Source organism: Crassostrea angulata, chromosome 5, assembly GCF_025612915.1.
Source record: "Crassostrea angulata isolate pt1a10 chromosome 5, ASM2561291v2, whole genome shotgun sequence".
Lineage (NCBI taxonomy): Eukaryota > Metazoa > Mollusca > Bivalvia > Ostreida > Ostreidae > Magallana > Magallana angulata.
In genome coordinates, this window is record NC_069115.1 from 42,753,782 (window position 1) to 42,777,992 (window position 24,211).

The following is a 24,211-nucleotide window of genomic DNA, read 5'->3' on the forward strand; positions in this document are numbered from 1 at the left end:
GCATTGCATCCGCATGTTAAAACAAAAGGAATTTGCTGTGATTTGGTTTGTTATAGATATTTATCCATTAAGATTTTTTTTGGCAAGATGTACTTTTTAAATGACATTATACGTTAATCAGGAGTATTAAACTTCTCAATATTATAGCTATAACACAGTGGTTCTCTCTTTGTAAAAAAAAAAGCAAAATATACCCGGCTAATATTTGTTATAAATGTGATTTTACATTTTAAAGTCGACAAAGCATCATTTTTGATACGAAGTTAAATAAATGGATAAAAAATGTATCTTAATAATTTAGAATGTATTTTCCTCTACAAAATGTACTAAAGGTTCATTTATTTACATTACTAGTACATTATTTTTTATATGCCTGTCAGATGCCTTTTTATCTACTACTCAGGATAGTTTTTCATTGAAATTGTGTACTAGTTCTCAAACTGTGATAAACTACTTTGACAGGCCATCTCACAGACAGAATGGATAACGGTTTATAAAATATATCCAACAGAAGGCAGTCGACTAAACTACACCCTCAACATTATAGACACACCAGGATTTGGTGACACAAGAGGAATAGAACGCGATCATGCTATCATCGATCAGATTCGACATTTGTTTTCTGCACAAGGTGACCAAGGTGTTATGTTTATTGACGCTGTATGTTTTATTGTCAAGGCACCAGACGCACGTCTCACAGTCGTTCAAAAGTATATATTTAGCTCAATTATGTCCTTGTTTGGAAAAGATATTGAGTCAAATATTTGTACACTGATCACTTTTGCTGATGGGGGAAAGCCTCCCGTAATTGCTTCACTGAAGGAATCTAAACTTCCTTTTGGATTGACATTTAACTTCAACAATTCAGCTCTTTTTGCTGAAAACAAAGGCCTTACACACAATACATTGTCTCCAACGTTTTGGGAAATGGGATGTAGTAGTTTTGAAAGATTTTTCAGACAAATACAACAATTGGAAACAAGAAGTCTTTGTCAAACAAAAAACGTACTGGACGAACGAGAGCAACTAAAAACTGTAATCTCAAATATTCGACCACAGGTTTCGGCAGGCTTGTCCAAATTATCTGAACTGCAGCAACAGTTGGATATTTTTACAAGATATAAAAATGAAATAAGAGATAACCAAAATTTTGAGTACGAAGTTGATGAAATAAAGCAGGAACAAATAGATCTTCCTAAAGGTCAGCATGTAACAAATTGTATTCAATGCAATGTCACTTGTCACGAAAACTGCGGTATAGCCGATGATGATGAAAAAAGTAGATGCTGGGCAATGGATAAAAGAACAGGTTGCTGTAGAATATGTTCCGGGAAATGTATATGGTCAGATCACAAAAACACCCCATATATTTTCAAATACGTTACCGAAACTGTTAAAAAGACCTATGCTGAAATGAAACAAAGATATGAAGCTGCTCAGGGACAAACACTTACGCACGAAAAATACATTGAAGAATTGACATATGATGTTGATGAATTATTTGATCTCATTACGGCAATGATGAATGATATGAACGACTGTAAAACAAGACTAAAAGAAATTGCATTAAGACCGGATCCTTTAACTGCAGTGGAGCACATTGACCTTATGATTCAGTCTGAAGAAATCGATAAACAACCAGGATTTCTAAAAAGGGTACAGATGCTGAAAGAAATTAAAAAAATGGCACTCGTAGATCAGGATGTGAATAGTTTAGGGCAAAATATCCGTGTCACAAGAGAAAACATCAAGTCAGTGACGGGAAAATCGTTTCAAACCAGAGTCAGAATCAAAAGAAAGAATCAAGGCAATGCGTTTACCCGGGGTTTTCAATACGTAAAAAACTGTTTTAAATAATTTCTGAAGGTTTTTTAAAAAGACAATTAATATACCTGGACAAAAAGAAGGTTTCAAGGAACAACATATTATAATAGAATTAAAAATTTGATTTATGAGTAATTTTTCATTCGATACAAAACTTCTCAAAAATAGTAAAAAAATAAAAATAAAATAAAAGTTGTAATAAATCGAACCATCCAAAAATTATCATAATGTAGTAGAGATTGATACAGGTTGCTTTTCAACCAAACTTTATGTTGGCATGAAACAAGATAAGTGATAACATTTTCATAATGTTTAAAACAAATGAACTGACGGTATTATGGACAGTATACCTTGCAAATCTACTGTCGAATATTAGCAGGAAAGTAGTTGCAAATCAAGATATGTCGTTAATCCCTTGCGACAAAACCTTGATAAGAACTACAACCTCAAAACTAGGATCCAAGTTTTTTTAATCATTGGAATGCCAAGAACCTATTTCTTAGGCCATAGAGGCATTGTTTTGTGTATTATTATGGTAATGGGCAAATGTATACTGTTTGTGGCTTTTTTAGTCAATTTATTTTATTACTTTGCCTTTCCCTTTGCACTTTGTATTCACAACTGTTGTGGTTACTTTATGGGGTTTTTTCTGTCGACGATGTGAGTTACTTTTGTGGGTTACCTTTCTGGTGTGCTTGGTTTTTTTTAGACGACGTGGGTTAATTACCTTTATGTTTAACTTTTTTTCTAAAGACGATGAGGTTACTTTATGTTTTAGGTTTTCTTTTTAGACTTGGTCGCTTAAACAAAACAAGAAGATCATGAGAAGTTTGTGATGCATAATGCTTTGAATCATTTAAAGAGGCTATATTTGGAACTTTTCTTTACCTTTAGTCGGCAGAGGGGGTCCTTAACTTTTTGTAGTATTTTGATTTTGATTTTATGATAAATTTAATCGGAATATGAAGTGTTTAAAGTGTAAATTTAAATACAGTTTGTCAATTCATGAGTTTATTTGTTGCTTAAACGTATAACAGAGACTTGTACAGGACTTGTACAGGAGATGTATACAATTGGACCATTACCCGTATGATTATTCCGTTCTCCTTCCAAACAATCTGTTGATTTTCTCTTCTTTAATAGTTACGCTAATAAGAATTTCCGCACTATTTAAATAAAATATGATTCGCTGATTGTTTTTACTAGATGTGTCTTTGATTTCACAATTTTTTTAAAATAATTTGTTGCCTGCTCTTGTATAGAGCTTTTGTTATATTATGCTTTTGATTTTATGATAAATTGAATTGGAATATGAAGTGTTTTAAGTGTAAATTTAAATACAATATGTATTCAATTCATGAGTTTATTTGTTGCTTGCTCTTATGTACAGGTAAAAGTCTTATTATTAATTATAGTTACTGTAGAAGCACATATTTTCGTTAGGTCAAAATTTCGTTGTTTTTAAGCCAAAAAAAATTTCGTTGACATTTAATTTCCACATATCGTTATCTCTTTGAATTCTTTAAAAATTCGGTTAAAAATTCGTCATGAATTTAATTTCGTTGATTTATACAGCCAACGAAAATAACAAAATTAAATCCTCAATGAACATTTCTGCGTCTACAGTATATTATATACTACATCTTTATTGTCATTTGTATGAGTGGTAGATGAAATGGTATATAAGATACACGTTTACTTTCAGTTTACCGTTAGCAATTTATCAAAATGTGAAATGATGAAAAATATATTTATGCTCACATGAAATGTAACTTTTAGAGTTCTTTAAAATAAATTGATGGATAACTATTAATAGTCACTTATTTGTTAAGCTCGCTTAGCGGTACAGATAAAATCTAAAATGTTCACACGACAGATTTACATTATATTTGGTAATTTCTTTCAAAAAGAAAATGTTAAATGAAGAAATTTAATTCAGATTTATCTTTTTTTTTTGTACAAAAAAATGTCATGACTTATACGGTCTGTACTTGGTTTACATTTGGGTTTTTTCACTATTTGCATTTATTCTTTATTTTATAAATCAAGGTATCAGATTTATTTCTATTCTTTTTTTTAATTGTATCCGGGTAAAAGAGGGGATTTTCTTTTGAAAAGAATTATATATTAATCTTGCTTAAATCAATTTCGATTTCTTTTTACTGATATATAGATGAATATTAAAGTCAGAATACTTAATATTTATAAGTGAAGATAACTCTATAATATGTTTGGGTTTTTCTTTTTTATAATTTAAACAATTTTATAATAATTGTGCAAGAGTGATTATTTGAATCTGTGAAAAAGTATATTTCAAAGAGAATATTTGGTTTTCTTTTAAATTTTTTTAAAATTTGACAAATTCACTGGTATTGTTTGTGTTGACAAAAAATATGTTGAAAAATGATAATAATCTAAAGTTTCTTTGCACAAAGCCGGTTGAATATTCAGTTTTGAGATTGACACAAGTGTGCTAGTGGAGTTTTAAATATTTATAAAGCCCTACTTACATATATTATATGTATTATAAAAATCGTTTCATGTTTATTAATTGTTTAATTCACAATAAAAAAAAAAAGAAAATTATATTTTCCTTATTGTACTTTATTTTGTTCCAGCCAGAAAAATCTGAAATAGCAAATACAAGTACAAATACACAGCATGAATTCATATTTAATCAAATTCACAATAACAGAAGAACAGATACAATGTAGTTGGTTCATCATTTGAATTTTGCAGGGAAATCCCATTATGTACCAATACAATTCCTATATTCCACTGTTACGAAAGCTGGTATTATTAAATTAAAATGGCTTTATCGGAAATGTAATTAACTTTCAAAAACATTTTAAAATATCACTCAGAATCACTGGATGAACTATCATTCTCAACCGCTGGTTCATTACTGGAGGAGGCTCGTCCTGAAATTAATTAACACTGTCTATAGTTATAATCAAACTTATTTTGTTATCTCATTTGTAATATTACAAAAGCAATCAATATTCTAAAGGGGAAGACAGTATAATTCTATTCCCTCCTGTGATTTTTTCACATGATATTCTGCATTCATATTGCTTATGTAGCTTAAAAACTGAAAAAAAATATGAATGAGATGAAGTTTAGTTGTTTGAAACATATTAAAATCTTTCCCTAACAGTATTGTATAATACCAAATCATTCATTCTAGATTTTTAAATCAGTCTACCGTAAACATACTTTTAAATAAACTAATCACTTGACAATTGACTTCACTTCTAAATGAAATAGTTTTCATTGAGTTCAATCATACATAAATATAATTATCATATATATATAAACTGTGCATTATTTAATATATGAAAAACACATTTAAAAATTACAATGAACAATTTTTTTGTAATACTTTTAACAAATATATTCGTAATAACATCTCATAATACATTAATGACAACGTCGAATAACGTCAATTTCAGAACACTCGAAAGTCACTTGATCTTAATTTAATAAGTATTTTTTATTCAAGTATATAAATACATTGAATTGGATTGAACAGCAGGCACAATGCCTATTTATGTTCTCTCCTGTAGTCAAGGTATAATATGAGTAATTATATAATTATATATAATATATATATATACATATATATTGCCATGGAATTTTGTATAATAGATTAATATTGTAAATAGTATTGGAAGGAGGTACAGTGCAAAAAAATAAACAAAACAAATAGCTCATGATAGGAACATGAAAATAAAAAAAAATAGAAAAATAATGGTTAATTGCTAAGGTTGGAAATAAAAAAGTATATGTAATGTAGGGAAAAAATCAGAAAGAAAAGAAAAAACATGTAATAAAAACAAAACAAAAATTAATAACAGAGTAGAAAAAAAATGGAAAGTTTGGGGGGATGGGGTGGGAGGGGGAGGGGGAGAACAAATAAGCAATAAAAATGAAAAGAAAGGAGTGTAAGGAAAGTCAGTGGTACCCATTTTGATACATTTTTTATACAATGTGTACATTTTTACCTATGCATTTACTTAAATCTGTTTGTACTTTTTATGTAAAAATGAATTTTATCAAATAATAGTAGGTTATTTTGAAATGTTAGTTTATCACTTCCAAAAAGTAGATTCTTAATTGTGATTGGTATGGAATTGTCGTTCATATAATCAAATAGAGATTTTCTTTGGGAGGCATATGATGGACAGTGTAAGAAATAATGTTTAGAGTCTTCCACTTCAAGAAAGCACTTCTGACATAGTGGAGAAGCAATAAGGTGGTGTGAATAAAGGTCAGCATTTAAGTTACTACTGTTATTTCTCAACTGACAATGCCAAATATTTTCTAATCTTTTGCCATGGTTAAATAATTTATGCATATACAGTTTTTTACTATTAATATTTTTGAGGCTGTTCTTAAATGCTGAAACTGTAGTTATATTTTTTGTATTTTGAGGTAGATTGTTCCATAATATAATTGTAGATGGTATAAAACTATTGAAGTAAGATGTTGTTCTTGCAACAGGTGTGCGATAGATGAAATTGTTTCGAAGATTGTAGGTATTATGTGGGGGGAAACATTCACCAACAATATTAGATAAGTATTCAGGGGTATAATTGTTTAATATTTTGAACAATAATATTAATTTATGGTTACTTCTACGTTTCTTAAGTGTTTCCCAGCCTAATTCCTGATATACATTTGTAGGTATTGTTTAGATGAGTTTCGTCTAAGACCAGTAATTATTCGTGCAGCTTCAATCTGTATACTTTCCAATAAATTACTTTGTTCATCTGTACAATTGTCCCAGACTACATCACCATACTCTAACACAGGGCGAATAAATGCAAAGTAAATTTTAATCAAAGATTCCCTATTTATTTTATATTTGAGTATGCGTAGCATGTTCAATCTTTGGCATGCTTTTTCGTAGATATTTGATATATGATGTGACCATCCCCCATTTGATTGCAATGTAAGTCCTAAATGACAATGATTATTTTTTTGGATAATATTGTTTATAGTGTTACCAAAAGAGACCTGGGGATGGGTTTTTTTCTTTCTGGAAAAGTTAACATTTATTGTTTTGCTTGGATTAAAATCCACCAGCCATTGATTAGACCACTGTTTGATTTTTTCAAGATCAGCTGTTAATGATTTAGCTGAATTATTATCATTATCATCAACTATTACAAAAAGTGATGTATCATCTGCAAAGAGTCTTATTTGGTTGCATATATTTTCAACAATATCATTAATGTAAATAAGAAAGAGGAAGGGTCCTAACACTGACCCCTAGGGTACTCCTGCATTAGTGGTTTCAATTCCTGAGGAATAGCCCTCGATGACAACCGTTTGTGTTCTATCAGTAATATAGTTTTCTATCCATCCAAGGATTTCTCCTCTGATTCCATATTTTTGTAATTTATAGATGAGACCTTTATGCCAGACCTTATCGAAAGCTTTTGATATATCACAAAATATGAACATAATATCTTTACCTTTATCAAGGTTAGATATTATAATATTATAAATTTCAGTAAGCTGATTAATAGTGGAATCAGAGGGCTGAAATCCTGATTGGTTTTTAAATAAAAGATTGTGGTCCTTCATATAATTATGCAGGGTTTTTAAAAGAATTTTTTCCAGTATTTTACATAAAGTGCATGTGAGTGCAATTGGTCTATAGTTTGAGGGGTCCTCTGGGTTGCCCTTGTTCTTATATACAGGTGTAATATGTGACAATTTCCATATAAAAGGTAATTCTTGATGTTGAAGTGTAAGGTTAAATAATTTAGCGATTGGATGTTTGATTGAAGGTATGATATTTTTAAGAATCTTTGGTGAGATACCGTCTGGGCCTGGAGGTTTGGTGATATTTAGATTTGATAATTGATCAACAACATCTTGGGCTGTGATGTTAATTCTTTCTATGCTGTGAGGGGGCCCTGGGCCCTGAGGTGGAAGCCTGGGTTCATTAGTTGTTTCTATATGTGATATGCTTGCAAAATGTTTGTTAAGTTCTGATGCTTTATCTACTGGGTGTATATGTATTTTACCATTAGAATTTATTGGAGGTGGTACTTTTTTTTTATTGTTACACTTTGATAATGATTTCACTATTCGCCACCATTTACCAGGAGGAATTGATTTATCTAGTATTTGTGATGTAAGCTTTTGTTTATACTTGTTTTTTTCAGTACGAACCATGTCAATAACCTGATTTCTTAAGCAACGATATTTGTTCCATTGGTAGTCACTATTAGTTTTTTTTGCTTTATAATGGATCCTATTACGTTGGCGCATTTTACGTCTTATGGCATTGGTCATGAATGGTTTATCAGAAGGGCGAATGACAACTACTTTTTTAGGAATGTGTTGGTTCACATGCTGTGTGAATACATCTGTGAAGTTTTTATAGACATCATTAATATTTGTAGAGTTAAATACATCCCTGTCCCAATTGACCTGAAGTAGATCACTATTTAGTGAGGTGTAGTCAGCATGTGCGTAGTCTGTAAGTATTCTTCTATATGCCCTTTGTTTGTAAGTTTTAAAGTGAATTTCAAGAGTTACTGGACTGTGTGTACTACAAAATGGGGTTAATACATCTATGTTCTCTATTCTTTCTACAGCGTTAGTAATAATTAGATCTATACAAGTACCCCTTGTGGTGGTATAATTAGTTGGTTGAGTTATAACATTTGTAAGGGAAAAATTTTGGAGCATATGCTTAAATATATGGTTACCATCAGCTAACATATCAATGTTAAAATCACCCATCAAAAATATGGGTAAGCCAGTGTCTATAGCATTTTCTAGTGATATTGCTAAGTTGTCAAGTACATCAGCCCTGGAATTTGGAGGTCTATACATAACCCCAGTTAAAAATTTGTTATTAACACAATGAATTTCTAACCATTTGATTTCAATAGTTGGATTACTCAGGTCGTTGCTTTTAAAAAACTGCAAGTTGTTCTTAACATAAATTATAACTCCACCTCCAAATCTATTACGATCTAATCTGACAGGCTTGTGAAATCCCTCAAATTCAATTTCCTCATCAGAAATGGTTCTATCTAGATGACTCTCAGATATTCCTATTACATCAAAATCACAAAGTTCGTTAAAAATAATATCTACCTTCGACTTAAGACTACAAACATTATTATGTACTATTTTGACATTTGACAATAATGAACCTTGAACGGGACCAGGATTGAATTCTATCCCACCAATTAATAGTAAAACAGTAAGTACCAATAAAGCGTAAGACAATAACGTACCTTTAGGAATTGGATGAGTCGGCTGTATTTCATAGTAAATGCTGTACATGAGAATATTAGTCATACGAATCAAAAATGTAGAATAAACCTTTATGCACAGCCTTCATCCCACAAAATGTAAACAAATCTACTTTTACTTTCGTATTGCACAGAGTGTAAGCTAATGACCGAAATGGCCTACATTTATAGTAATGTACTCTCGGGTGAATAAAGATAATCAAGTAGCAATGTATAAGCAATATCTTATCACTTCTATAGGCTAATAGTAGTGATTTATAAAAGAACAATAATGGGTAATATGATTTTCCACTACAGTAGAAAATAAATGAAATACATAACTTATATACACATGGGTATTGTCGAGGTGACAAATAAACAGAAAACTTATCTACAAGGCATTTCTGAACAGTAGAAATGTCGATTAGGTTACATGAGGAAAATCCAATACAAGGTAAATAAAAAAGGAGGAAATAGATTGTAAAGAACATAAATAGAGCTATTTCCCCTAACTAACAGCCGACTAATGTAGTAAGTTAAACATGTTTACTGAAATTAGATGATACCCTTTTTTTTTTAGAGCATACAAGAGACAATCGCCCTACGTCCGTTCGCCCTTGACGCCGTTCGCACTGGGTCCGTTCGCCTTAATTTTATATAGGATTAATTTATTTATATATTTCTGTGTATTCTGGTGAATTTAAACATTTTGAAAGATAGATATATAATTAATGAAAACAATACCACCCTTTCCACTTCTACATAATAATCATCATTTGACTGACGGTGACATTATATTGTTACGAAAACTTGTTAATTGAATTATTTATTTTTTTTAATGTTACTATATTTTATGTTCCTCTGTTTGTATTTTCTGTTTATTTTTTAATTGTTTTCAATTTTACCTCATAATATAACCATATCATAATTATGAAGTTTGAATGACTAATAAATCCACTAAGTATTATTTCCCATTATAGAATAGATATAAACAAAATGCATATGGATTTATAATTTATTCAATAGTTTGAATGAATATCAAACATGCACTACAAATATCTAATATGTCAAGCACTACAAGATAAACATAAAATAAATACATAAATAATAAATACAACAAGCACTACAGAATACAGATATAACTAGCACACAAAAACAACAATTATAATCACTACATGAAACACATGACACACATAATTTAATACTGTGAGTCACTGTTCAACACACTGATCAACACTGTTCAGTCAGTCATCACAAGTTCAATCACTCGGTGTTGACGGACGGGCTGTAACACGATGAAATCGCTCGCAGAAAGTGACTGGTGGTCCAAGCTCCTTCCATGTATTCATCCCAGGCTTTCTGGATCCTCTTCTCTAGGGCGGTGTATACGCGGTTACTCTCCCTCTCCAAGTCTGCAGATCGTACAGCAACATCGACCACTTCAGCTTCTTGTCGCAGTTGCAGCACCAACTTGTAGAATGGCACACCCCCGTGCCTGGCCATCGTATTCAGTCGGTTGTGCCAGCCTGAAAAAAAAAGGGATTATTAATAATGGTGCATTAGTTAATTGCATTAGTTTTTTTCATTATTAATTTATTTATTAATTAATAATTAAATTTATTAATATTTATTTTATTTTAAAATTTTATTATATGATTCTTAATTTAAATCAAAATTACATCACTTTATTTCTATCATTTGAAAACATAATTGACTTGTTAACATACCTTCGACGTCGTTGTTGGTCCGCACTGTCCGCCGAAACACTGACCAGTCCTGGACCCTGAATACACGATGGCGAAACCACTGTCGGTCAATATAGTCCACCAGGTCCCGAAGCTGTGGTGTGGTGGCTCTTCCTCTCAAATGGTGGAACGTCTCCGGGATTTGTTGTGCTGGCAGGAAAGGCAAGGAGAGTAGTTGGCGAATGTAGTTGTGCACTGCCTGTTGATCCTTGTACGCCCTGGCCAAGCCTAAGGACTGGACATGCCTCCAAACTGCCTGTGTCCAGTGGAAGATGCACCCTTTGATCGCAACGGTAGGGAAAACCCGACGAATGGCCAACCAAGCACCTGAAAAATATATTTAGTTATTAGGTTTTTTGCTTAAAACATGAAAAAATTAATGCTTTACATCCATTGATATTTTTTATTATACTAACTTGGATTATAATAAATTTTCCCATTGATTTAACTTACCAACTTCATAGTCCACCATGAACTCCTCAACACTTGTCTCCTCTAGACGGTCGACAAGGGCTTGTAACACAGCCACGTAGTCCTCTTCCGTCTTCCTCGACATCAGGACAAATGCCAATGGCAGCTGTTTTCTCCGTCCGTCCTGTAGGATGAAGGATGAAGGAGTGGATGCTGAGTAGTTGACCGGATCGCTTGAAAGGGTCCTTCACTACCTGTTCAAAGAAACAAATACAATTGTGTGAACAAATTATGCATTTGATGTAATCAATAAATAGGCTAGATAAATGGATAGAATAAATAAGTGAATTTTTTTAATACAACTTTTCCTACAATTAAAGTTCTCTATGTTAATTTTTTTTATACCTATCCTATCGATTTATCAAGGAATTTTAGTCAAATATAAATATAGTATATTATTAATATGTAACTGTATTTAATTAGAACATAACATAAGACAGTGGATTTATTGTGGATTTAACACTTTATAAGTTTATACTTGTACTAGTATCTTATGATTAACAAAACTTAATAATTCCTCTCACTATTTATTGATTTTTCACTTATTTTTTTTATTTCTATTTTTTTTTTTGGTGGGGGGGGGGGGGTAAGTAATAAATCCTACACAAATAATTTTGATTTACTTTTATATTTCTTACATACCAGTATTGCATAGGCGGTGCTGCCAACCTTCACAAGCATCACAGCATGTTGTTTAGGTCTTACTTCTCTGCCACATGAGATGCACGGGGGGTTGACCTCTGCCATGGTTGACAGTAGTTTGATACAGTTTCATGTTCCATCTCCGTATATATCTCATTTAGAGATCAAAGGATTGTGTTATGTAAATTCTTCAAAGATAGAATAGGTGATAATCATCTGCTGAGCTTCTGAATGACCCAATTAAAGTCTCAAATTCTTTAATTGTTTAAAAAAACACCAAGCGAATCATTATAAAAACAAGAAGACGGTTATCGACAATTTACGGCAATAAAATCTAACAATTATACCAATTACGTCTTTTTTTGATGAATGAAAAACATAGAATATACGAATAATTAATAAAAGTTAACAAGTTTTAAGTTAAAGGTTAATAAAATAACTTATAATATACTTTATTTATAAACAAGGAGCGAACGAGGTTTAAGGCGAACGAGAATTTGGGCGAACGGTAATTAGAGCGAACGGACGTAGGGCGAACGGACTAAGGCGAACATGTAGATAGGGCGAACGCACCCGATACCCTTCTTAACGACGTTGATCAATAATACACATGTGTGGGTTAAGTGAAAGTACATAGCGTTTCTAGGATTTTACGAATTAAATAATAATTTGACCAGTCTGAAAATGGACTAAGGCACGTGGGTGGCTACAGAGCAACAGCTCTAGTAGCCAAAGTTAATCACGAAGAACGACTTAGTCCCTTTCAGTCACAGGGGTAGAAGTGGTCAGGATACGTTCATCATAATGATGCTCCAAACGCGTTTTTAGCTTTTCGAGGTCGTCCTCTGTGGTAAGTGTTATACGATTTTCATCCATTTTTACAATGATGCGACCATCATACGTCCACACACTATCGACAAGTCTGCTACGAGCAAGCTTGCGAGCTTCAAACAGGATGTTGGATCTTTGTTTAGTCAGTGCTTCGTTAATAAAGACTCTCGATGAAGTACTCGGATTATGGTTGTAGTTTTTAAAATTGCGCTTATGATGAAAAACTGTGGCGCGATCTCTGTAACTGAGAAACCGTACAATGATATCTCTTGGTTTCCCATTCCCCTTGCGCGGGCCGACTCGATGGGTTCTCTCTATTCGGTCCAACCCAATTTTGGATGTTTCCTTGGATAGTATCAGATTGATGACATTCATTGCTAGTTTGTCAGTATTTTCACTGGTTCCCTCTTCAGGGATTCCTGAGAATTTTAGGCAAGTTCTGCGGGAATACTGTTCCATCTCGTCAATCCGGTCATTTAATAATTTTGTCTCATTTTGAAGTGATTTAATTTGGGGCATGAAGAGTTCACTCATACAGTTTTTGATGAAGGGTTTCTGCATTATCAAATCGATAACCTGTTTGGTGCCCCGTTGATCCTTGGTGAGGTCATCAAGCAAGGAACTTAGTTGGTTGAGTTGGGGGTCATCAAATGATGTTGTTGAATCATTGTTGGTGGAGTCGGAGGTTGAGCTCTCAACTCTTCCCCTCTTTAATGGAGGTTTGTTTGGTGTAGTCGCTGGTCTTGCGGCTCCCTCACCAAGTTTAGCACTTTCAGTGGGTCTATTTGTTACAGATGATTTGACTGCAGCTTTATTGATGTTTTTAGTGGTGGGTTTATTGTTTGACATCATTAGATAAGTAGTTGTAGCTGGTTTGGTAACAAGTTATTGAGTATTAGCACAGATATAGACTCTGACAGATCACACTGGTATCTCTTTGTTTACATTAACAGTTAGGTTGGTGAAAAGTATTCACATACCTGAATGTTCAGAGTTCATTGTTTTTCCAAGAATTTCACCAATTTATCACTAAATTTTAATTCAAGACTATACAGCACATACCAGTCACCCTTATACTCATCACACAATCCATTTATAGTTAATTGGAATGGTATATATCACATAATCAGCCTAATATAGGGGAGAGCTGAAAAGTGTGGCCTACTCCATTGCTGTGACCTTGACCTTTCACTTGATCTTGTTGAGAGGTTGGTGTATACTCCTCGTTTCTATCTCCTCATTCTCTCGCTCCTTCTGGCGTTTCTTGTACAGTTCCTGGAGTCGGATAGTCTCTCTATGGTCTCCCTGCTACATTTATACATAAGTATAGCTATATGACAAGCAGTCATTACGTATACGTTTTTTTATGCAATGCTTTAATAATGAGTTACGATAGTCTGTAAATGTGCATTCATGGACACAATTAAAATTCACGGGTTTCCCTGCTATACATAGATGTATGGTATATATTTAGCTAGCAGTCATATAGCATCACAAAAAATGCTTTAATCTTGAAAAGTTTGGAGAGTCAAAAAAAGAGTATGCATCTGTACAGTTAGAGGGTAAATATGTTTCTATGCCTAATGCATACATAATAGTTTTGATTACCGTATATACATGTACTCGCCTGTAAGCATTATTCGCATACAAGTCATTTTACAGCTTTATTATGACGGTTTTGCTGTTGACTTTCTTAATTATAAGTCGGGTCGCTTTTTTTAGGACAGCTGATATACAGAAACACTCAATAATATTACCACATTTAATCATAAAAAAACTGTATTGTGTTTCAAAAAGTCTTTATTTAACTCCATAATTGCTCTGTTTATGTTTCTATGCCATGTGGTTATAACTTCTGATTTTAATGCCATTAGTTTATTAAAAAAAAAACTCATCACAAGTTCGTAATAGTTTCAAAACTTCTGGGTATTGAAAATGCTTTTGAAAATTTGATGATAGTGATTTAATCCCCAACTGACTGATTAGGTCGATAATTAGCCCCTTAAACTAAGGTGTTGGCTTGTATTGTTTTGTGAAATATGAAACCTATAGCTACTATCACTTCAGATATAAATGATTGACTGCTTAAATTATGTCTAGGAATAACAATCAAATTAAATTTGTTTTCTTTAAAGAGTACAGTCTCAATGCATTTATGATGACTATTTATTAATTATCTGTTGTGAATTATTATTTTAACCTTGTCTCCCCTTTAAGTCGGACCCCAGATTTTCACTCAATTTTCTACTCCCAAATATCCGACTTATAGGTGAGTGTATACAGTATTTAATTTAGGACAGGAATTCATCAGTTCTTATCATTGTACATGTAACTTTTTCAAACAAACCTTACATGAAGTAGTAGATATAATCTACTGATAAACTAAAGAGATATTTTCATTACTTATATAAAAAGTGAGGAAGTGAAGAATTAACACATAATCTGTTATGGTTTCAGCAATGACGCCTGACTTTGACCACCCCCCCCCCCTCCTCCTCATCAGAGATTGCAACCTCGATCCCCTGATGATCAGACGTCCTTGTTCTGTTCTCTATTTCAACCTCCTCTTCATGCTCACCTAAAAGTATCACATGGTTTTTATAGGCATTGTAGATTTATTCCATACAGCAACTCAAATATTCTAATTAGGTATATTTTCTATAATAAAAATCATTTTCATTGATAATAAAAAAAACTAAGATCATCATCATTCCAATCTGATTTGCTCCTTAACTGCTGCAATCGCCTCGCTTTTCTCTGACCTCTGTTTTACCGTCTGCTTGCGAACTACGGCATGGCAGGTTCATACTCTCTGACTCCATATATATATATATATATATATATATATATATATATATATATATATATATATATATATATATATATATATATATATATATTCAAAATTTTCAAAAGCATTCTAAATACCTACATGTAGAAGTTTTAAAACTATTACAAGTAACCAAATTGTAATGATTTTTTTTTACAAACTAATGGCATTAAAATCAGAAGTTATTAACCACATAGAAACATAAACAGAGTATACAAGCAATTAAATTTTAAGACGCCATATTTTTGTCTAAAAAGCCGTCTAGAAGCCTTAACTGAATTATTGTCGTCCTGTAAAAAAATTATCTGCTATTTACTCTTAAGGGGAGAAATCTTTCTTTTGACTAAAATTCATGACGTTTTCAAATCATATTTATCATAAAAGTTACATGCATACTTATATATCGTACTAGTTTTTGCAGCAAAATAGAATTTAAAAAAAAATACAGTTTATATAGCTTTAACTAAATAACTGTCTTTCATGTCGATTGAATGAATTATAACATACTAAAACCTAAATCAAATTTGAAAAACGTGCAATCATGTATTCTCAACATGAACTTATTTCAGCACTGTCAAAATCTGGCAACGCAACATCCCTACCATTGATCATTCATAATATATATTCATATTGAAGACAATTCCAACCTAGAGTCATAAGTCATTTCTTGGAAAAACGAGTCTTAAATTGTTTGTATATTAAATAACTTAAATTTGCAATGATTGGTTTATGCATGCTCCTCTTGTCCACAGTATGATAAACAATACACGTAAATTCATTGTTGAAACAGGATATTAATTTTTATATACAATAAAACATTGTTAACTAATGAAACTTTTTAACCGTATTTTATTTTTACACAACGTTGCCGAATACATCACGAGTTAAAACAAGAATATCTATAGTAAATACACCACAAGTTTTTTTTTTTTTTTTTTTTTTTGGACATATATATATTTTATTCAATAAATTACATTACAAGCGAGGCAACATCTCCGCAGAGACCCTCAGGTATATCGTCACCTGGGGTGCCAGGGGCCCCCTGGATCCGATAAGTTATAATTAATATCAATAATATATATATATATATATATATATACCTGCTTTCACCAATAGGCGGACATGGCTAAAAAACCATACTTAGGCAGACATATATAGTTTTTTTTAAATCTCAATATTATTCATTGTCCATCTCAACAAGCTATTAAAACACAAAAGTATGTTCATTGGTAGACTGTTGTTAAGATATATTGCATCCAAAGAGATATACATTTTAAGAGGTCTGCCTAATTTTTCAAAACCATGTAGTAGACTTTAAGCTGACATTATATAAATACAATATAAGGTAGACATATATTAATATTTGAAATGCCTATCAGGCAGACAATAATATAAATAGTAGTAATTTCAATATACATTCAATAGTGTTAATTAAAATGCAAAAGCAATTGCATTCTACAAACATTATTTTTTGGTAACCTAACTCCTACCTTAATTGTATAGTATTTATTTTAAAGCAATGTCGTATTCATCTCTTAACACATTTTTAAGTGTATATTGTGCGGTTGTGCCAGCAAATCTGTTTAAAAATTTATATTTTATATAGTCATAGGTAAAAAATTTATTCAAATCTAAATTAACTGATTAATATTAGAATCATTAAAACTTGATGAAGAAGTCACAACATCATTACTATTTTTTAAAGGAAATAACTTTATAATTTCTAACTTAAAATAATAATTTTATTTAAATTGTACACTGGTACATGTAATAACAAACCTCTTATGAATGACAAGAAAAGCGATTCCAAGTTTTAATATTTTTAATATTAAAACACCGATGATCAGAAATATATATATAACAGATGAGAACATTAAAAATGAACTAGTATTACAAATGAAACTAACATGATATCTCATTTTAATTTGTTCTGGACATGAAAATTACTGCATGATATTGTATTTTGATTTGATATGCACTTATGTTGTAAACAGATCAACACAGTTACCGAAACAACTGAAGCAATGATATAAGTACATGTATCATAATTATACACATATTGATAACATGCTCAATAACTAAAATAAATCTAATTCATTATTACCTCCATTATTGTATAAAATATAAGAATTATTTTTTTAATTAAATGTATTAAAATTTTAAAGATACAGCTTAAACTCTAACGGACTACAGAGTTTAAAAAAACCAAAAACTTTGTACGGTTGTACTAATCCATTTTAATAGTTTAGTAAGTTTAAATTAATTTTAGGAGTCACTATATTCTAATTAACAGTAAATACTTAACTACATGTATTTCATGTAAACATGAAAACATTTATATTAACTCAACTATGCATATTCATAAACATTAGTTCTAATCGTTGGTATATGAATAAATTAAACCCAGGTACATGCACAACATTCTCATAATAATTAATAGATGTTTAACACCACAGTAGTTTTTCCTTAAAAGATTATGTCAACAAAAAAACCAATGCACTCCACGGGCCTGGTTTTTTACTTCTTTGCCTCAAAACAACTATGTAATATTTCTGAAACACAATCAAGGAAGTGTGTTTAATTTTTGTTTCCTATAGTTAAATTAATTTAAAAACAATATGTAATACAAAGACATAATGCAACTTCTAGATCTCTACATTGTATATGATAATCAAGCAAACTTTATTAATTGCCATCAGTTGTGCAAAAAATTGAAATGGGATTTGATGGGGAATAATTTGCTTGTAAAATCTATGTGAAGAAACATTTAAACATCAAACATGTAGCTATCTTCAATGTTTGTTAGAATAACAGGCAGAATTTAAATTTGGTTTGAAAAGTGACCAAGATAATTTCCAAACAAGAGGTCCATAGGCCACATCGCTCACTTGAGCAACGACATCAATGATGAAATCAGCTTTATACGGCCATTTAGAAAATATCTGAACAATGTAGGAAAATAGATTTTTAAAACACATTTTATTGTGCTATACATTGAGCTTCTTTCGAAAGTTGATGATTTTATCATCAATTAACTACATGTTGAGCATTTCATTTCTCAAGAAGATCAAGAAGAACAGTTCATAACATCAAACTTTGAACACATTGTGTAGCTCAGGGGCCACAGTTGAGAACAACTGAGAATCATAAAGGTCAAGATGATTGGTTATAAGCAATACCATATGAATAACAAATAACAAATACAAATAACATTTGAGTTTTGGAGAATCAGAATTATTTCCTAGGTAATTATACCACCCCCCCCCCCCCCTATTGTGACCTAATTATACCCTCAAGATCATTATCATGATTTGAACATGATGAAATTTGCACTACCTGATAATTCTTCAACATAAGTCACAGCATGGCTTTTGAGAAAAAAAATTTAAAAGAAAAAGATTTTTAAAGATTTTTTCTCGATATAATCTTATGTAAAAATTTGACCCCCCCCCCCCCCATCTTGACCCCTCCCTAACCTTGAGCATCCTGATTTAATCAAAATTCAACACAAATTACAGCTTGTCTGACCTTTTGGTTTTTGAGAAAAAGGTTTTGGAAGAGTTGTCTTTATATATTACTTATGTAAATACTTATATATTATCCCATTGTGGCTCAACCCTACCCCCTTGGAACATGATTTAAACAAACTTGAATCTACATGACTGAGGATGCTTCGACACAAGTTTCAGCTTTTCCAACCAAATGGTTTTCGAGAAGATTTGTTTAAAATATGATATGTAAAATAAAAATCATTTCCCTTTTAAATGGGACTTAGTCCTTCATTTGAGCATATTTGAAAGCCATTTAAAGGTTTCTTTGTGCAAAGTTTGGTTGAAATTAGCCCAGTGGTTCTAGAGAAGAAGTTGAAAATGTGAAAGTTGACAGACGTCATACAAAAAGTGATCTGAAAAGCTCACATGAGCTTCAGCTCAGGTTAGCTAAAAAGGAGTAAACAAAGGTATTTGATTGAAAGTTTTGTTATAAAAAATCTAAAAAGAAAGTTTTTTTAATCGATTGGAATGATTCTTTTTTCTTTTGTTCTGCTCATTCATAATTTTTGTTCTGAGTTGCAGAACTGTGCAAGCAAGGGATGTCGATCTGCTTAAGTACTCCTCCAGACATGTTTTACCTGAAAGAAAACATAACTTTATGAAATTTAAAGTGCATTGCGTCATATAAGAATACTAGTATATCTACATGTAATATTTAATTCTATAATATATGTAAAGTGTGTGTAATGTAAAACAAGAGGCCCACGGACCACATCGCTCACCTGAGCAACAATTGCCTTAACTCTGATCAAATTAGCAGTTCAGTATCAGAATATCTTGACAACTAAGTACAGTAGATATTGCAAAAAAAAATTCAAAGTCTGCTAAGTTTTATCCACATCTTTTTTTTTGGTAAATACCAAGCCCCTTTTGTTGTTGTACCTGTAAGAAGATTTTCTCTATTCCTATATACCCCCCCCCCTATTTCGTGGCCCCACTTTTCTCTAGGGAATCATGGTTTCATCAAACTTAAATCTGCATAGCCTGTGCTTTCAAACAAAGTACTGAGTTTTGGACCAAAAACTTTCCCAGAATATTTTTAAAGATTTTTTCTAAATATTCCTATGTAAAAATTCACCCCCATTGTGCCCTCACCCTACCCCTGGACTATTTAAACAAACTTAAATCTATACGATCTGGGGATACTTCCACTCAAATTTGGGCTTTCCTGGCCTAATAGTTTTTGAAAAGAAGATTTTTATAGATTTTCTCTATATATAAAAAATGATCCCCCATCGTGGCCCCGCCCTACCCCTAGGTACAATGTACCATGATTTGAACAAACTTGATTCTACATGTACATTATCTGAGGATGGTTACACGCCAATTTGAGCTTTCCTGGCCTAAAAGTTTTTAAAAGATTTTTTAAAAAGATTTTCTCTATATATTCCTGTATAAAAATTTATCCCCCAATTGTGGCCCCACCCTACCCCCGAGGACCATGATTTGAACAAACTTAAATCTACACTCTCTGAGGATGCTTCTGCTCAAATTTGAGCTTTCCTGGACTGATAGTTTTTGAGAATAAGATTTTCTCTATATAATCCTATGTAAAAATCTATCCCCCCATTGTGGCCCCACCATACCACTAGGGACCATGATTTGAATAACTTGAATCTACACTACCTGAAGATGCTTCCATTTTAATTTGAATTTTTCTGGCTTAATAGTTTTTGAGAAGAAGATTTTTTAAAGATTTTCTCTATATATTCCGATGTAAAACTTCATCCCCCTATTGTGACCCCGCCCTACCCCCGGGGACCATGATTTCTACAAACTTGAATCTACACTACCTGAGGATGCTTCCATTTTAATTTGAGCTTTTCTGGCCTAATAGTTTTTGAGAAGAAGATTTTTAAAGATTTCCTCTATATATTCCTATGTAAAAATTGATCCCCCTATTGTGGCCCCACCCTACCCCCGAGGACCATGATTTGAACAAACTTGAATGTATATTACCTGAGGATGCCTCCACACAAGTTTAAGCTTTTCTGGCCGAATAGTTTTTGAGAAGAAGATTTTTGAAAAATACCAACAAATTTTCAATAATTCTCAATTATCTCCCCTTTAAATAGGGCGTGGCCCTTCATTTGAACAAACTTGAATCCCCTTCACATAGTAATGCTTTGTGCCAAATTTGGTTGAAATCTGCCCAGTGGTTCGGGAGAAGAAGAAAAAAATGTGGAAAGTTTACAACGACAACGCCGCCAACGACAACAACAACGCCGACGACAGACAACGGACAAATTTTGATCAGAAAAGCTAACTTGAGCTTTCAGCTCAGGTGAGCTAAAAACCATAAGTTACTGTCACTATGCAAAGTTTCCTGTTTGCATAACTGTATGCATATTACATGCTCAAATAAAGGTCTCAACTGAACGTTGTAGATAACATAAACTTACAGAAAAATTGCTTTTGTCAAAGAATTTTTTCACTGAAGCATGGAAAGAAAAAAAATACGAACTTGGTAGACTGTTTCCCTTTTCGGTGTTTACCCACTCCTTAAAATCTGTTATTACAGCTTTCGTGTTCGCTTCTGTCCAGCGAAATGAGTCTGAAAAGATAAATTCAAATGCTGGATAGTCTTTGGAAATAGAAATTTTAAAAAAAAGTGTATTAAAAACTCAAAGCTTTTTCTTTGTTTTTACTTTAATAGTAATGATTGATATGCACAAGTTATACATAAAACTCATAAAAAAAATTTGTACAGAGTTTAATTTTGATGAGACTTGCAGAATATTAGATCAGCATATTGGTTTATTTGTAGAAATAAAGGATATTACAAGCATATTAAATCTAGACCAGAAAATATGCACAAACATGTAATCATTTGTTGTATCAAGTAATGCAACTGCTGGATCCTCAACTTGGAGCTTACAAGCAGAGCTGCCAAACTACGGCGCTAATGCTTTTTATCCACATAGCCAGGTTGTCTCATGAGCCAGGTACCCAATTTAACCCCTGGGTAGAGAGAGTGCACTAGTAGAGTTAAGTAACTTGCCCAAGGTTACAATGTTACAGTAATAGCGACAGACCGGACTCAAACCCGGAGCTAACGTGTCCAAATCAGTCGAAGCTATCAAATACGCCAACACCTCTTTATAATGTATCATATGATATTGTTGTATGAAATATGATAGTATATCGTATAATACAATATGATACGATACAGTATTATTTTGTTTGATACAAGGTATAAGGGAACCTGCTCCAAAACCTTTAACTATCTCGAAAAACATTAACCTCATTTGGCATCCAAAACTTTTGCATTCAAGCCTGTCCAGTGCATGAGTATCATTTGATGCACCATTCATACAAGTTTAGTGAAATTAAGACAAGCAATAACAAGGATATAGTAATCAAAGGGCACCTGCTCCAAAACCTTTAACCTGCTCCAAAAACCTCCTCCACCATCTGAAATTCATGGCCCAAATTTAGAATACAAGTCTTATGTCCGTAAGTATGTCAAGATGCACAATCAATAATAATTAAAATACGGGACCTGCAACAATAACTTAAACCAGATCCGAACGCCGAAGCAAAAAAAAAACTGGGGGTATAGCATAAGCTCCCCCAGACTTCATCTCTGTGAGCTACGAAAGAGGTTCTCTCTGGTAGTGGGATTCATGCAAAGTGTATATTACAGACTAACCTTTTCTTTGCTTCTTTCCTTCACTAACAATTTCTGCACTTTGTGTTCTAGTATCTGTTAAGTTTAAAATCAAGAGAATTAGTATCAATATATTTCTTAACATGCAAAGTCACATATTGTTTACCAATTTTAAAATTAACAAATAATAAGCATGTAAAATATTTTTAAAATCCTGACTATTCTTACCTTTTGTCTTTGTCTTCTTCTCATGGCTTTCTGGTGCCGCTACTGGTAAGCCATCTGAGAAAGAAAAGCAATTCCATTTACATTTATCGAAATTGATATACCTAACATAGTAATGCTACTTAAAAGTAAGATGCAAAAAACTGACTTTCGTATGAAGTATGTTTTTACCTTCTAGCGAGCTCAAAAACTTCCCCATATGCAAGACCTCGGTCACTCCTGGAGGACACTGATAGTTGTCCTTATTTATTGCCTCATTATGACCTAGATGGTCATAAAATATTTTTCTGTCATTTTCCGACATATCTAGGGTAGCATAAACTGTTGACACTCTGTGCCTATTTTTTGTTGCTGTGACTGAGGATATGCCAACTGCTTCACACACAGTGAATACTGCATGCCATCCAGAGCAATGTGAACTTGAACTTTTTGTTGCAAACAAAAAATTATTAGTCTCTGCAATCCCAAACTTCTGCCTGTGTGATATTAGCAGTTCAATTGGCCCTACCAAATCATTCGGAATCAGAACTGGAACACACTTTCTCCCTTTCCCAGCCATGTATGCTAGTTTATATTGGCCAATGAGGTACTTTTCTGCATCATCTTTAACACTTTCAACTGCTTCCTGAGGTATCCAGGTTGAATTTATGGCATCATACCATTCCTCAAGCAGTAGCCTTGAACCCTCTTCTCCTCGTCTGGCATTATATAGAGTTAATCGGGCGACTACTAATGAACGAAGCCATGTGTACCGATTAAGTGAAAAGTTTTCCACGGTGTCATCTATTTCTTGAATGAGAAATTGTTTCAATTTCCTCATTTCATCTTCAAGTGGAAGGCTCTTGGGGAGTCTTGCCTTCTTTAAAGAGTTCTTCTCTGTGTGATATCTGGCTTTACCAACAATATCAGGAAGGTTGAAATTGTACGCTTTTCTGAACCTCTCCAATTCCTTAACTTTGGAGTCAAGCTGTGTTTCTGAGTAATATCCCAAAAGAATCTTTATGCTTCTTTGGAAAATGCTGTTTAAGTTCATTTTCAAACCATACTTCTCTCCTTCTTCTCCTGTGCATAAATTTGAGAAAGCTTCCTTTAGAGTTGACAGATGGTTTCTTTCATACATTTCTTCAAACGAAAGCTCCTCTTCTGCAATAGACTTGAAACAAAAGAACAGTCTGCTGAGTTCTCTCATTTCCATCATGACTTCTCTTCTCACCTCTGTA

General features: G+C 32.5%; 2 protein-coding genes and 1 pseudogene across 4 annotated transcripts in view; 1 reads left to right on the forward strand and 2 right to left on the reverse strand.

Annotated features, from left to right (window-relative positions):
• LOC128183353 (uncharacterized) overlaps positions 1-4,778 on the forward strand; it is a 56,664-nt gene extending 51,886 nt beyond the window's left edge. For 2 of the 3 annotated variants that reach the window (XM_052852332.1, XM_052852331.1), the window contains one exon: positions 463-4,777. In XM_052852332.1, coding sequence (XP_052708292.1) covers positions 463-1,857 — 1,395 coding nt within the window. In that variant the 3' untranslated portion in view covers positions 1,858-4,777. Of the gene's footprint in view, positions 1-462 lie in introns of all 3 variants that reach the window. The other variant, XM_052852333.1, reaches the window with a different exon arrangement.
• A 5,265-nt stretch (positions 4,779-10,043) lies between these two features.
• On the reverse strand, positions 10,044-12,049 carry LOC128185437 (uncharacterized; annotated as a pseudogene).
• Positions 12,050-13,963: 1,914 nt separating this feature from the next.
• On the reverse strand, positions 13,964-24,186 carry LOC128185438 (uncharacterized). The gene is made up of 5 exons (XM_052855030.1): positions 23,163-24,186; positions 22,995-23,048; positions 22,809-22,862; positions 15,247-15,353; positions 13,964-14,083 (listed from the first exon to the last, which is right to left on the reverse strand). The coding sequence occupies exons 1-5, from the start codon at positions 24,184-24,186 to the stop codon at positions 13,964-13,966; spliced, it is 1,359 nt and encodes a 452-aa protein (XP_052710990.1).
• Between the last annotated feature and the right edge of the window lie 25 nt (positions 24,187-24,211).

Excerpts from the sequence above, each read along its gene's own strand:
- LOC128185438 (XM_052855030.1), bottom strand. The coding sequence starts at position 24,186 with ATGGAAATGAGAGAACTCAGCAGACTGTTCTTTTGTTTCAAGTCTATT. Across the intron at positions 22,863-22,994 it reads GAAGAAGACAAAGACAAAAG|ATACTAGAACACAAAGTGCA; the intron begins GTAAGAATAGTC and ends TAAACTTAACAG. Across the intron at positions 15,354-22,808 it reads AGGAAAGAAGCAAAGAAAAG|GTGAGCATGAAGAGGAGGTT; the intron begins GTTAGTCTGTAA and ends TGATACTTTTAG.